Source organism: Hippopotamus amphibius, chromosome 17 (genome assembly GCF_030028045.1).
Source record: "Hippopotamus amphibius kiboko isolate mHipAmp2 chromosome 17, mHipAmp2.hap2, whole genome shotgun sequence".
Classification (NCBI taxonomy): domain Eukaryota; kingdom Metazoa; phylum Chordata; class Mammalia; order Artiodactyla; family Hippopotamidae; genus Hippopotamus; species Hippopotamus amphibius.
Genome location: NC_080202.1, coordinates 54,799,856 through 54,812,740, shown reverse-complemented (window position 1 = coordinate 54,812,740; position 12,885 = coordinate 54,799,856). Strand labels below are relative to the sequence as shown.

Sequence of the window (12,885 nt, the reverse complement as noted above, 5' to 3'; positions counted from 1 at the left end):
CCATGCCAGAGGGTGGTGGTCTCACCACTTATGGTCTTCATTTTCTTTTTGATGGAGAAAGACTGTGCAAATGACACTACGGGGAAAGGTAGTGGGGTGATCGCTGGCCTCACCAAAGTGGTCAGTAGGTTAAAAAAATGCTACCTCTTTAATCCAAGGCACTCACCTGAAGTCCAGCCTGGGCCGGAGAAGAACGAAGCTGAGGGAGGCAGAGGTGGTGGGGAAGAGAGAAAAGAGAAGAAATAGGTGTATGTCACATATAACTGTCAGGGATGATGGTACCCCACGGAATGGAGGCTGGTTCTTGGGGAGGGTGCTGAAAAAAATCTTAGTCTTTTTTTTTTTTAATTTTTAAAAAATTTTTTTATTATTTTTTTTGGGGTACACCAAGTTCAATCGTTTGTTTTTATACACATGAAAAATCTTAGTCTTAAACAGGGTTATAAAGCTCCTTCGGAGGTCAGTAATGAAAACAGGTTGAGAAGCAGTCGTTCGTACTGGGGAGCTGCGGGCCAGGCTGAGATGGACTGCCTGCCTCCAATGGCTGACCCATAGATTGCCTTGAGAGGGAGTGGTCCGTGTTTAGGCAGATTTTACAAATAGGTACTTGTGAGACCAGGCCCTCCCACCTTCCCTGCCAGACCCTGTGGTCCGGGAGCCTTGGACGGACACAGGGCCATGGTGACAAGTGGTTCACATGAGCCTTATCCCACGTCACCCATGTGCCTCCCTAGTCCTGGCTCTTAGCTGTCCCCTCTCTGAGCAGGCTTGGGCCAGCCGGCTGGACAGGTTGCGCCAAGCAGACCCAGTGTCTTAAGCGACAGATCTTGGCATCAGAGGAGTTGGAACAGGGAATTCCCTGGTTGTCCAGTGGTTAGGACTCCATGCTTCCACTGCAGGAGGCACAGGTTCAATCCCTGGTTGGGGTACTAAGATTCTGTAAGCCATGTGGTGCAGCCAAAAAAAAAAAGGGAAAAAAATAAAATTAAAAAAAGAGTTGGAATGGTAATGGCAGGTGGAGATCTTGCCTTGTTCCTCCCAGCTCCAGGCTTATGGAGGGTGGGGGTGGGGAGGCCGAGCCCAGTGCAGATGGAGAGCCTTTACTGCAGAGGACGAGGCTCAGGCCTGTCCGGGCACCTGGAGTGCGGTAAGCTGAGCCACATGGTTGCTTACATGCTGGGGCCCAGCAGGCGGGGTGCAGTTGATCGAGCGATGCACACTGGCAGGCAAGTGGCTTTGATGTGGCCCCTGTGTGTATGTGTTGGGGGGGTGGCAGGCGTATTACAGGAACAGGCAACAGAGAGTCGTCATCTCTTACCCAACGTGTTCTTGGAAATGCTCTTGTTCTGAGTGAGAATTAGGAAATGGCCTTCTATTTTAGGAGCTCGGTGTGTATTTCATGTTGATTTGCTTGTGATGCTCATGCGTGCCTGTGGGCCCTTTGAGAGGGTCATGTTGGCAGAGGAGAGACCCATGGCGGTGGGAGGGTGTGAGGAAGCCGGCTGCGTGCTGGGCGGCCTGCAGGGGAGCCTGGGACTGATGCAGCCACATCAGGCGTTCTGGCCTGGGTGTTCTTGGTGCAGTGCGGAGGGAAAGACAGGGGCCAGCCTGGGCTTGCCACAGGAGGAAAGAGTTCTGGCGTAGCAGATGTCCTTGAGAGGTTAGGTTTGGGGAATCGTCTTTTTAGGAGAAGTAGTTCTTTTTTTTTTTTTTAATTTATTATTCAGTTATCCATTTTTCGCTGCATTGGGTCTTACTTGCTGTGTGCAGGCTTTCTCTAGTTGCGGCAAGCAGGGACTACTCTTCGTTGCGGTGCGCAGCCTTCTCAATCCGGTGGCTTCTCTTGTTGTGGCGCACGGTCTCTAGGCTCATGGGCTTCAGTAGTTGTGGCACACGGGCTTAGTTGCTCTGTGGCATGTGGGATCTTCCTGGACCAGGGATCGAACCCGTGTCCCCTGCATTGGCAGGCAGATTCTCAACCACTGTGCCACCAGGGAAGTCCAGGAGAAGTAGTGGTGATGGTGCCTGAAACTCGGGGGAGGGGCCAGAATGGGGTGCAAAGCAGAGGACCCGCCTGTTGTCTGTTTCAGGTGACATTTAGGATTCTGAGAGAATCTGTGACCTTCATTACAGAGGTGTACTGCGGTGTTGTCAGAGACAGCAAGTCCCCAGGGCGGGGGGGCAAGGCAGGAGCCACTACTACGTGGCTAGTCACAGCGAGTCCTGCTTTTCCTCTGTGGTATTAACTGGCTCATTTTCTCGCAAAAACGGGGGAAACAGTGTTCTCTGGGGTGGGACTGAAACAGACAGGGCCTCCCCGGTTCTCTCCTGCACTGGCCTCTAGTGGACATTGCTTGTCTGGCTGAAGCCCCCAAGCCCCTGGCAGGCTCACTTCTGGTGGGCTTTGCAGTCAGCAGTCTGAGCAAGGGAGTTGAGTGGCCCTGGGGAGGCAGGGCCCAGCTCATCTTCGGGAAGATGCAGCAGGTAGACGCAGTGTGGAGTAACCTGAGCTCTGTTTTCAAGCCAGGGCTCTCCCTCTATCTCCCGCCCCAATCCTCTTAAAGGGCTTGTGCTGGGCTGCTTCTCCCTGTGCAGGGACCCTTACAGCTTGGTCAGACCCAGGCCTCTACCTTAGAGATTTGGGGGAAAATCCCAGAGGAGCCCAGACCTCCCTAGCTCTGACTCAAGGGCTGCTGGAGAGCTCCTATGGGAGAAGATGTGAGCTGGGCTAGTCCTCTCTCTTCTCTGCCTTCTGCTCTTGCAAGGTTTGTGGTGGGCGTGTCCTCACACCAGTTCTAGGAGGAAGGACAGATGCCCTCCACCCCACAGACTGCTTCTGGGGCTGCTTTGCTGAGTAACCTGTTCTTATACCTAGTCCTTCGTCACCCCCGTAATTGCCCCACATCTGCAGGCTTAGGTGAAAGCATCTCTGTTTCCCAGCCCAAGGTCAGCTGGCATCTTCCCTGAGAAGCAGGTGTGACCTGAGCTTTGCTGGGCCGCTTTCCCCCCCGGCCCGTGGAAGGACAGGGGCAACTGGACGGTGGCTAGGATTTGGCTGAAGCATTCGGAGAGCGGGGATTAGAGGTCCTGCGCTCTCTGGGAGGGGCTCTGGTTGCATCGGGGGGGTTGGGGGGGGTGAGAGCAGAGCCTGAGCACGGGCATCACCAGGGTCCCTTTAAGGACCCCCTGCTCACCCGCTTGGGGAAAGGCGCCACAGTGTGCTGTGTGGCAGAAAGGGGAGCCGTGAGCATCCCGGAGTGCCGGGCTGCCCCACTGACGCTGCGGGCCCTGTGCCTCCCGGCAGCACCTTGGGCAGACGGCACGCTGGGTGGACGTGGCCGCAGGTGGCCCGTCCCCTCGGTGTCTTGTTCCCGCAAACCCCGCGGAGGGCTGCTTTTCTCTTAGGTTGGAGAGGCTGTGGCAGCTGCTGTGCTCACTTCCTGTCTGCACGTTTCCTTTTCCCTGCAGGCCTCTGGCTGTACCTGGCAGGGAGCAGCCTGCCCTGTCTCACGTTGATTGGCTCTCCTAATTTTGGGTACAGGTCAGTTCACCGGGACCTGGAGGCCCAGATCGCCATTGTGACGGAGAGCCGGGCCCTGCAGCAGCAGCTTCACCAGGTTGGTTGGGGCAGGTGGGACCTCCCGGGGTGGGGGGCGGTGGGGAGCATAGCTGGGAGCCGGGTCCCCGAGGGCTGCCTCCCACTGCCGTCTCCTGCCGGGGGCTGAGCACAGTGGGAAAGAACCGGGGCCTCTCGCGTGTGTTGGTGGCCAGTCTGAGGGAGACCTGTTGCAGGTTTTTCTGCCTCCGGCCCAGGGCTCGCTCCTCCCCTGCAGGGGCTCTCTCCTCACATCCCAGGGGACAGTGTCTTTCCTTGCACGGGAAGAGAACACTGTTCTCACTGGGATGTGAATACAGCGCTCGTTCCCAGCCTCTTCGGAGACTGCGGATCAGCTGTGAGAGGGGGTAGGAGCCAGGGTTACGCAGGACCCGGGCCTGTTAGGAAAGAGCTTCAGGCAGCCTCGGTCGTTTCTGTTGAAGACCCTCCCCAGGAGGTGCTTCAGAGTCGGGGGAGGGAGAGGCAGGAGGTGGGGTTGCCACGCAGGCAGAAGGGGCATGCGGGGAGCCAAAGTCTCTGCATGGTGGAGACAGAGAAGCCGGAAAAAAGTGACGTCAGAGGCCTGCAGACGGGTGGTTCGTGGGGGAGCTAAGCCACTGCGAGGGCTCGGTGGTCCCGCTCACAGATTTCTGTGCCCTTGAGTCGGCAGGCACCATCCTTTTGCACTGATAACTTGGATTCTATTTACATCATTTCAGAGTTTGTTCACTTGGTAATGAGCTGGTTTGGGATTGACTGGTGAAGGGACTGCTTGGAGGTGTGCCTGGCCAGGAGCAGGGTCCCCTTGTGGCGTGTTTGTAGGGGCTGGTGGTGGGTGGGACCCAGTGGGAGCTTGTGGCCTGCCTCTGTCTCCTACCCGTGTCAGGGGGATGGAGTCCGGCAAGGCAGGCCCCTGTTTCCAAGGTGTCTTCGAATTTCTTTGTTGTTTTTGTCACGCTCATAGCTGTAATAGGATTTCTTTCTTTGCAGTTATGAGAAAGGAAGGCAGGCCAGCTTCTTGAGAGCGGAGACCTGGGGCCTAACAGAGACCTAACCTGCTTTGTCTGACTCGATGTGCACATTGTGTGGCCGCCGAGGACCCCCCACTCCCCTGGGAAAAGACTCCTGGCGTGGCTCACAGGAAGGGGCTCTGGGCCCTTTCTCTGAGCTGGGGCTGGAGAGTCATGGGGGTGGGACCCTGAGCCTCTACTGCTGGCCGCTAGGGACCAGTCGAGGGGCCAGGGGAGAGTGCCCTTTGCTCACTGGGATAGGAGCGTAGCCGTGATTTGCAGAGGGGCGGCGGTCTCAGCCTTCTTCCATGATGGTCTTTCTGTTTAAAGTCAAGAATAACTGAAAGTGAATTCCTTAGTGCTTCTACGTGAATCTTTGCGTTTGATCACCTGCAGCAGTGCTGATGGACTTCCAGGAATGCAAGCACAGCACCTGTGTGTGTGAAACCTAGGTGATCCTTTGGGCTCTCGAATTTGTGACCTTTACAACAAAGCCTTTCCAGGGAAGGTGCCAGCTTCCCTCCTGAGTCACGGGAATGTAGATAACACTGCTGTAGGCCAGCCCACAGAAGTGTATCAGCTGTGTTAAGCTTTTATTCTCGTGTTTGGGAATTATTGTTGCGAAATTGTCAGAGCTTTGTTGATGGACGAGGAAATGGTAACTGCCTTGTTCGCCGGGATCTGCCTCCTGCGATCTGGGAATCTGGTCGGTGACTGAGTGGGGGCCTTGGTGCCGGGAAGGGCTTCATGACCAGGGCCGAGAGGAAGTGGCAGCGGTCGGCTCTGGGTGGCCAGCGGGAGAGTCGGATCTGCTCAGCAGATCACAGATGCTATGGCGAGGCTTCCAGCAAATGACCAAGGAAGTTCCAGTAGGGAACGGCTGGCCTCAGAGCGGGCTGGGGTGAAGGGAACAGCGGGGTCTCCTGGACTTTTGCCTCGGTTGCTGAGAGTCGGGTTTCCTCAGACAGTAGCAAGCGGTCAGTGTGAACGTGGCCTCGGGCGAGGCCCAGGTCTCTGTGGGTCTGGGCCGATTTCGGGGAGCAAGTCTCTGCCCAGGGTCCCGGTGCTGGCCGCTCTCCCCCACTTCCTGAGTAAGGGGACTGAACCCACATCCTGGATCTTGAGAAAAGCTGGGCCGGTTGTGGTCAGGAGCTGCTTTCCCAAATGACATATTTGGGATATTTTCTTTTTCTTCCCAAACCTGAATCCCAGGGGCTTTTGATGGTGGGAGGGTGGCAGTTCATGCCACTGCAGGCCTTCTGTTCTTTAGAGGCACATTGATTTCTGGGCCTTTGAAATGCAGAAATGCATTTCTGGATAATTCCACCTGTGTAGTTCAGTCCTGGGACCGCAGCCACCCTCTGGAGAGGCCCATATGGTGCCCGGTGGTGGGACTGCCCAGTCACACAACCTCCCCAGAGCCCAGAAAGTCCCTAAAACCCCGGCTGCCCGGGTCCCTGCTCTCAGAAGCTGCCTCTGGAGTCTTCCTAGGGACCCAGGGAAGGGCCCTGTTCATGTCACACTGGGCCCTGGAGTGGGGAGATATTTTTATCTGAATCTGAAGGCCCTCCCTTCACACAGTACGCACGATAAAAACTGAAAGCTTCCTGGTTTTGTTCAGAGAACACGATTTACCACTTGTGACCTAAGAAAGACTCCCTTGAACAGCATTGTAACCTCGACCAGCTGACTTCCTTCTCCATCCCCATGTGGAGTCTGTGAGGAAACTTAAGTGTTTCTGGTAATTTAATTGAAATCTTGGCTGTGTATTCATTGGAAAACATAAAGCTGGAGCCGGGTCTGTGGAGACTTCTGCAAAACAGCCCCCCGAAACCAAGACTGGCTCCTCTGTCAGGCCCATCCAGCCGTGGTCAGCGGGCGGCAAAGTCTACTTGGACCCGAAGCACCAGGGACCCTGGCCCCGGGAGCGGCGCTGACAAGGGAGTGAGCATGGAAAATGTGCAGGGAGACGTGAAGTCGGGCACTAGGTTTCTCCAGCCCTTGACGGGAAGAGCTGTGGACAAATTCTGTAGTGTCCTGGAGGGTGCGGTGTCCTCCGTCCCCTGTCCTCACTGGGTCAGAGGACTTTGCCAGGGACACAGCTTCCGTTCCTGCCCACGGGGAAGAGAGCGTCCAGCTCCCAGCAGGACGGGGCGGTGTCATCCCAGCGTCTCCCTGGGCCTCCTGGTCCCACGGTGGACAGAGTGTTTGCAAAGCCAGTGCTGGGGGAGCTCACCATAGCGTGGGATAGTCAGTATTTTATTAGATAAAGGGATGGAAGGTTCAGAGAGGGATGTCAGCTCCTGGTGGTGGAAACAGAATCACGTCCCCTCACTGCTGCCTTCTGCCTTTTGAAGGCTTCGGTAGCTTATTAAGGAAACACAGCACTTGTAGGGTATAATGTTTCAAAAAGAGGCAGCTTCTCTCAGAGTCTAAACACAATTTAAGACAAGGCTTATATCAGTGTGTTTTAACTTGTTTTTAAATATGAACGTAGTAATTATCATAAAAATTGAGGAAAATTAGAAGACGCTGACTCTTTCACCCAGAGAGTTACTGAACCCGTTTTGATTGCCCCTTGCTTGTTCTTCTGTGTGCACATGGAGAGGCGCAGCTGCTGCTTCTTAGTGAAGTTAGGATTATATTGTGTATGTTAATTCGCATCCAGTATCTTTGGCTTAGTAACATTGTGCGCTTTCCCGTATCATTAAGTGAATGTTTCCTAGAGCCTGGTGATCTTATGGTGAATGCTGATTTGTCATCTGGGTTTATTATATTTAACTAGCTGGTTGTTGGACATTTAGGTGGTTTCCAGGTTTTTGCTATCATAAATGTTGGGTGGTGAATATCAGTATACAAAAATCTTAGTGGCTAGTTATTTTCTTGGGATAAATTCTTGCAGGTGGAGATTTTTAAGGCTTTTGATACCTGTTGCCACACTGCGCTCCAGACAGGACTCCATGCCCCTTTCCGTCAGCAGCCTCGAGAGTGCCTGTTCCCTCGGCCTTTGTCAGCAGGGGGTGATGATGTTACAAAACAACTTTTTGCCAGCTTGAGAGAAAAAAAACTCTCATTAAAAAAAAAATCTTATTTTAATTAGTACTACTTCCTTTAGTGCGGGCACACTTTTTTTTAATTTTTTTAAACTAAATTTATTTATTTATTGGCTGTGTTGGGTCTTTGTTGCTGCACGCGGGCTTTCTCTAGTTGCGGCGAGCGGGGCCCACTCTTCATTGTGGTGGGTGGGCTCCTCATTGCCGTGGCTTCTCTCGTTGCGGAGCACCGGCTCTAGGTGCGTGGGCTTCAGTAGTTGCGGCACACAGGCTCTAAAGCTCAGGCTCAACAGTGGTGGCGCGTGGGCTTCGTTGTTCCACGGCATGTGGGATCTTCCTGTAGCAGGGATCGAACCTGTGTCCCCTGCATTGGCAGACGGATTCTTAACCACTGCGCCACCTAGGAAGCCCAGTGAGGACGAACTTTTAAATATTTTTTCCAGCAGCTGTATTTCTTCAACTCTAAATTGCCTGTCCCACACATGTCTCAGTCTTAAAAATTTAAACACACTGGCTTCTTAAGCTTTTCTAAGGAATGTGTACAGGGGTGACCTGTACCGGGGCCACCACAGAGCCCCTGGGCTGGCAGGCTACATCACCCGGTGCTGGAGCCGACCCCTAACTCCTGTTTGTTCCTCTTCCGCAGGAGCAAGAGCAGCTCTACCTGAGGTCAGGTGTGGTATCCTCCGCCACCTTTGAGCAGCCAAGCCGGCAGGTGAAGCTGTGGGTGAAGATGGTGACTCCGCTGATTAAGAACTTCTTCTGAGACCGGCAGGTAGTGACTCCCAGGCTGGCTCGTTGCGGTTTCCCAGGCGATCACTAGGGGTACAGGAGGTTCCTCCCAGCTGGGGTCCCCAGGGCCTCTTGCAGGGACGCCAGGGCTTTTTCATCCTTTCTTGGTTACATGCCCAGGGGTGTATGTCTGGGGTCGTGGGTGCTTATCACCGTTTGAAAGCCTGGTGCTGAGGGAGGCAGCCTTTTCACCTTCCGCCGGTCCCGGGGCTCTGGTGGGGTCCGTGTCATGGGGTGCGCTTCTGCTCTGCTGACCCTGGGGGCTGGAGGAGGCCCTGGGGTGAGGGCCTGGTGGCCGCTGGGCACGGAGATAGGTTGCGCACCCGCTCCTCGCCACTGAGCACACAGTTCCAAAGGCAGTGGGAGCGGAGGGGCTCTTGGTTGGGAGGGTCCTGGCTTGCTGCCCTGGGCAGCTGCAGCGCCGGGCTAGGAGCCACGGTCACGCCTCTGGGCTGCTGCCTCATCTGCCTGACGTTTCTGTGACGTGCGCTTGCGGAGGTGCGATGCTGTGCTGGCAGCTGGTAGCGGGACACGCTCCACCTGCCCAGGAGCCTGGTCTTAGCAGCCAGGGCCACTGGCTGTGTCCCACAGGGGGCCGAGATGAGGACTAACCTGAGCTGCCCCTTGGCTGCTCGGGTGCCAGGAGGCTAGGCAGGGTGCGGCTGCCATCGGATGTGGGGTCTCTCCTGAGTGACCCTCTGGGTTCCAGATCCCTTTAGACCCTGACCTTGCCCCAGGTGGCCCCAGATGGGATCAATCTCCTGGGTGGGATGACTCAGCTAGTCCAGCCCACCCTGGGGGGTAGGGGTGGAAATGGTTGGGCCTTTGGCTTGTGGGGAGGGGAGAGGGAGGGGGCGGGAGGACAAGGATAAAGGGTTGAGTGGCTGAGCGTCGTTGGTGTTGGCGCTGTGTGTGTGGCCTGCGTCCCCTGGGGCCTGGCACCGTGATTCTCTTCTCAGCTTCACTTAAAAAAATTGTATTTTATTTCATCGTTTCATTTTTTCTCAACATTTTAATTGTTTTATTCAAATAACATGCAAATTTAGAGAGTAAAATAATACTAAAAGGCCAAGATGCAGCTGCCTTTCCTTCCCCTCCTGCCCTTGCTTCCAGGCAGCTGCTTTTGACTTATCTGTTTCTTCTGATGTTTACCCGTGTGTTCCTCCCCCGCCCCCAGTGTCTCCAGGAGCAGATTTCAGAACCTCCCTGCGCAATCTCCACATCTTCAGCTGCCGGAATCTTGCCCAGAGAGGCCTCGCAGCCCCAAGGCATGGCAGCTTGGGGTCGGGGCAGATAGGGTTCCATCCGTGCCCAGAGCCCCTGGAGGCAGCTTTGTGTGTCTCCCTGTGAAGGGCTGGCAGCTCTGATGGTCACATTTGTTCATGGGTCCCGGGAGGCCATCACTGGCCCTGGCCCGCGCCGCCTTGCTGTGTGTGGGGGGGCGCCAGTGCGGGGAGCCCCTCATCTGAGACAAGAGCAGCCATAGCCCTCCCCCAGGGCCAGGCAGATCGTGCAGGTTTTCGTGGTGGGGAATTGGGTGGAGTGGTGGCCACGGCCATGCTGCCCAGGGGCAGCGGCACATCAGTTAACAGTATTTGTCCTAAAACCAGTTATTAAATTGTCCTGTGGGACAATTAGACGAGGGAAGCCAAAAGAATGTGCTGGGGCACTGGGTTTCTGTTTGGAGAGAGGCCTTCGGTAAACAGCGTTCGCATTCCTGCAGATGCTGTGGGGCCAGGGCGAGCGTTGTGCCACAGCTGGCCTTGAGCAAGCGGCGGCCTGTGCCCTCCACGCTCAGCTGCTTGCTTTGTGTCTGCTGATTGCCTTCGGGACGGTCCTGGGTTGGGGGGTGGGGGAGGCTCTTCTTCCCCTGGCAGCTCACCCCAGCCAGGGCCCCTACCCTTCCGCCCACCAGCACTGCTGCGGGCCTCACGGCACTTTCAGACACAGCATAGCTTTCATCCCAGGCTCTGCCTCCCCAAGACTGGATTGCAACTCCAAGCTGAATCATGTCTCACAACGTTTGGAGAGAATTTTGTCATCTACCCACAATGTGTAGTGTGGAATAAGTGACTGTTTTATTTCAGGCTCTAAAGGCAAAATTGTAAAACCTCCCTATTTTGTGGTTATTGCTGTGGATTAAAATGAGTTGCCTGGTGGCCACTGGCAGTTTTATGTCCTGTAGTCAGAGTAGCAGCTCTGCTGTCCCTCCAGCCTGGACATGAAGGTCTACAGTGACCCCACCTGGCCAGCAGAGGTGGTTGCCCGGTGGCGAGGCTCTTTGGCCAGAACTTTTGCCTTCCAAAGGGGAGGATTTGGGGGACATTTTTCCTTCTCCCTTTTAGCCCCACCAGGCCCCAGCATTGTTGTAATTATTGGCCTTGGCACTGTGGCTTCTAGGGACCTCTTCTTCATCCATGGATTGGGTGAGAATACTTGGAGAAGAGTTTTCACAAAACTTCAGGATCAAGTTGACCTTAGAGCGAGGCCAAATACCCCTTTTGGGGGTGGGGCGCTTCCTTTACTCTGCCTTTAAGCCAGAAAACATGGAGGGTGCCAGCCTGTGGGCCTCCTCTGGAGTCCGTGTTATCTGGAGTCTGTGGGTCCTGCTGGCTGCCATCCTCATGCCCCGGGTTTTCCAGTTCATTGTCTCTCATTTTGTCTGCACCCATTACCTGGGTCAGCCTTAATGGCAGCCCAGCTGCTTCTCTGAACTGCCTGCATCAGCATGGCCATGGAGAGTAAGGCAGGTCTGGGACTCACTGGTCTTACTTCTGCTGAGATCATTCTGGTTGCAGATAGAAACACCCCTCTACAAATTGCACAGGGGCCTATCCCAGGGCAGCCCTGGGGACCAGCACCACGGCAGCCACCTGCTCCCTTGGAGCAGGAGTTCACAGAGTGAGGCAGGATGACATGGGCCACCTCTCGTCGCATCCCTGCTGGCTTACAGGCAGCCTGTGTGTGTGTGTGTGGGGGGGGGGGGGAGGGGCGGGAAGCACCTCTCCTAGCCTGTCTCCTGGGCCTGAAACAGGTGGGCTGAGGGCCCCGGCCCTCCCTGTGGCCACTGCAGTGCTTGCTCTGGGTTGCAGTGCCTGCGGACAAGCTCACCTCTTTGGACATCAGGATTTCTTGGCTGCTGAGCAGCTGTCCCTCTTCTGCTTGCTTGGGCTTTGCGTGTTCTTCATTTTCTAATTCTAATTCCTAGATGGTGGGTTAGGTTCTTTTGAGATTTTTCTTGTTTCTTGAGCTAGGCCTGTATTGCTGTGAACTCCCCTCTTAGAACTGGTTTTGCTGCATCCCATAGATGTTGGAAAGTTGTGTTTTTGTTTTGAGGTATTTTCTGATTTCCTTTTTGATTTTTTCATTGACTCGTTTTTTTAGTAGTATGTTTAGGCTCCATGTGTTTGTCTTTTTCCCGTTTTTCTTACCATAATTAATTTCTAGTTTTATACTGTTGTGGTTGGAAAAAATGCTCGATATAGTTTCTGTCCTCTTAAATTTGTTGAGACTGGTTTTGTGGCCTAGCATGGGATCTATCCTGGTGAACGTTCCACGTGCACTTGAAAACAATGTGTATTCTTCTGTTTTTGGATGGAATGTACTATAGTTATCTATTAAGTTCAGCTGGCCTAATGTGTCATTTCAGACTACTGTTTTTTGATTTTCTGGGTGACCTGTTCATTGATTTAAATGGGTGTCAGTCTCCGCCTGCCATTATGTTATGTCTGTTTCTCCTTTTACATCAGTTAATGTTTGCTTTGTACACTTGGGTGCTTCTATATTAGGTTCATGTATGTTAACAAATATCCTTGTATTGATCCCTTTATTGTTATTAATGCCCTTTTTGGTCTATTATATAGACTTTTATTTTTAAAGTCTTTGTTGAACTTGTTACAATATTGCTTCTGTTTTATAAAGTTTTGGTGTTTTGGCCGTGTGGCATGTGGGATCTTAGCTCCCAGGCCAGGGATCAAACCTGCACTCCCTGCGTTGGGAAGGCAAAGTCTTAACCACTGGACTGCCAGGGAAGTCTCTAGACTTTGTTTTAAAGTCTACTTTGGTGGCAGGAAGTGAGAACTGGAGGCGGGGAGAGGGGAGGGAAACAAAAGACAATGAAGATGCTGCCCAGAACTAGGAGGGACCATTTATTGTGACCTCCCAGGACACAGACATGTTTAAGGTGGTCCCTCCTGTTCCCAGCAATTTCAGAAGGCGGGCAGTTGACAGGGAAGCACTTGAGCTGCATGGAAATGGCCCCTCTGTGGAACAGTTTTTTTTACTGGATTCTGGGGCAGGGAGGAGGCATTACCATAATCGAGGGAGGCTTTCTTGCTTGAAAACGAATAATGCTTTAGGGGACGGTGCTTGCTCCTGTTTATACAGGAATGGAATGCCCTGGCCCCTCTGCGGTGGGTGTTTTCATGTAGCATCA

At 53.9% G+C, this 12,885-nt stretch overlaps 1 protein-coding gene across 4 annotated transcripts in view; it reads left to right on the top strand.

The window, feature by feature from the left end:
• Positions 1 to 12,885, top strand: part of PGS1 (phosphatidylglycerophosphate synthase 1) — a 39,168-nt gene that overhangs the window by 24,745 nt on the left and 1,538 nt on the right. For 2 of the 4 annotated variants that reach the window (XM_057715192.1, XM_057715193.1), the window contains exons 8-9: positions 3,469 to 3,617; positions 8,305 to 8,433. In XM_057715192.1, coding sequence (XP_057571175.1) covers positions 3,469 to 3,617; positions 8,305 to 8,424 — 269 coding nt within the window. In that variant the 3' untranslated portion in view covers positions 8,425 to 8,433. Of the gene's footprint in view, positions 1 to 3,468; positions 3,618 to 8,304; positions 8,434 to 12,885 lie in introns of those variants that run through there. The other 2 variants (XM_057715194.1, XR_009049964.1) reach the window with 2 other exon arrangements.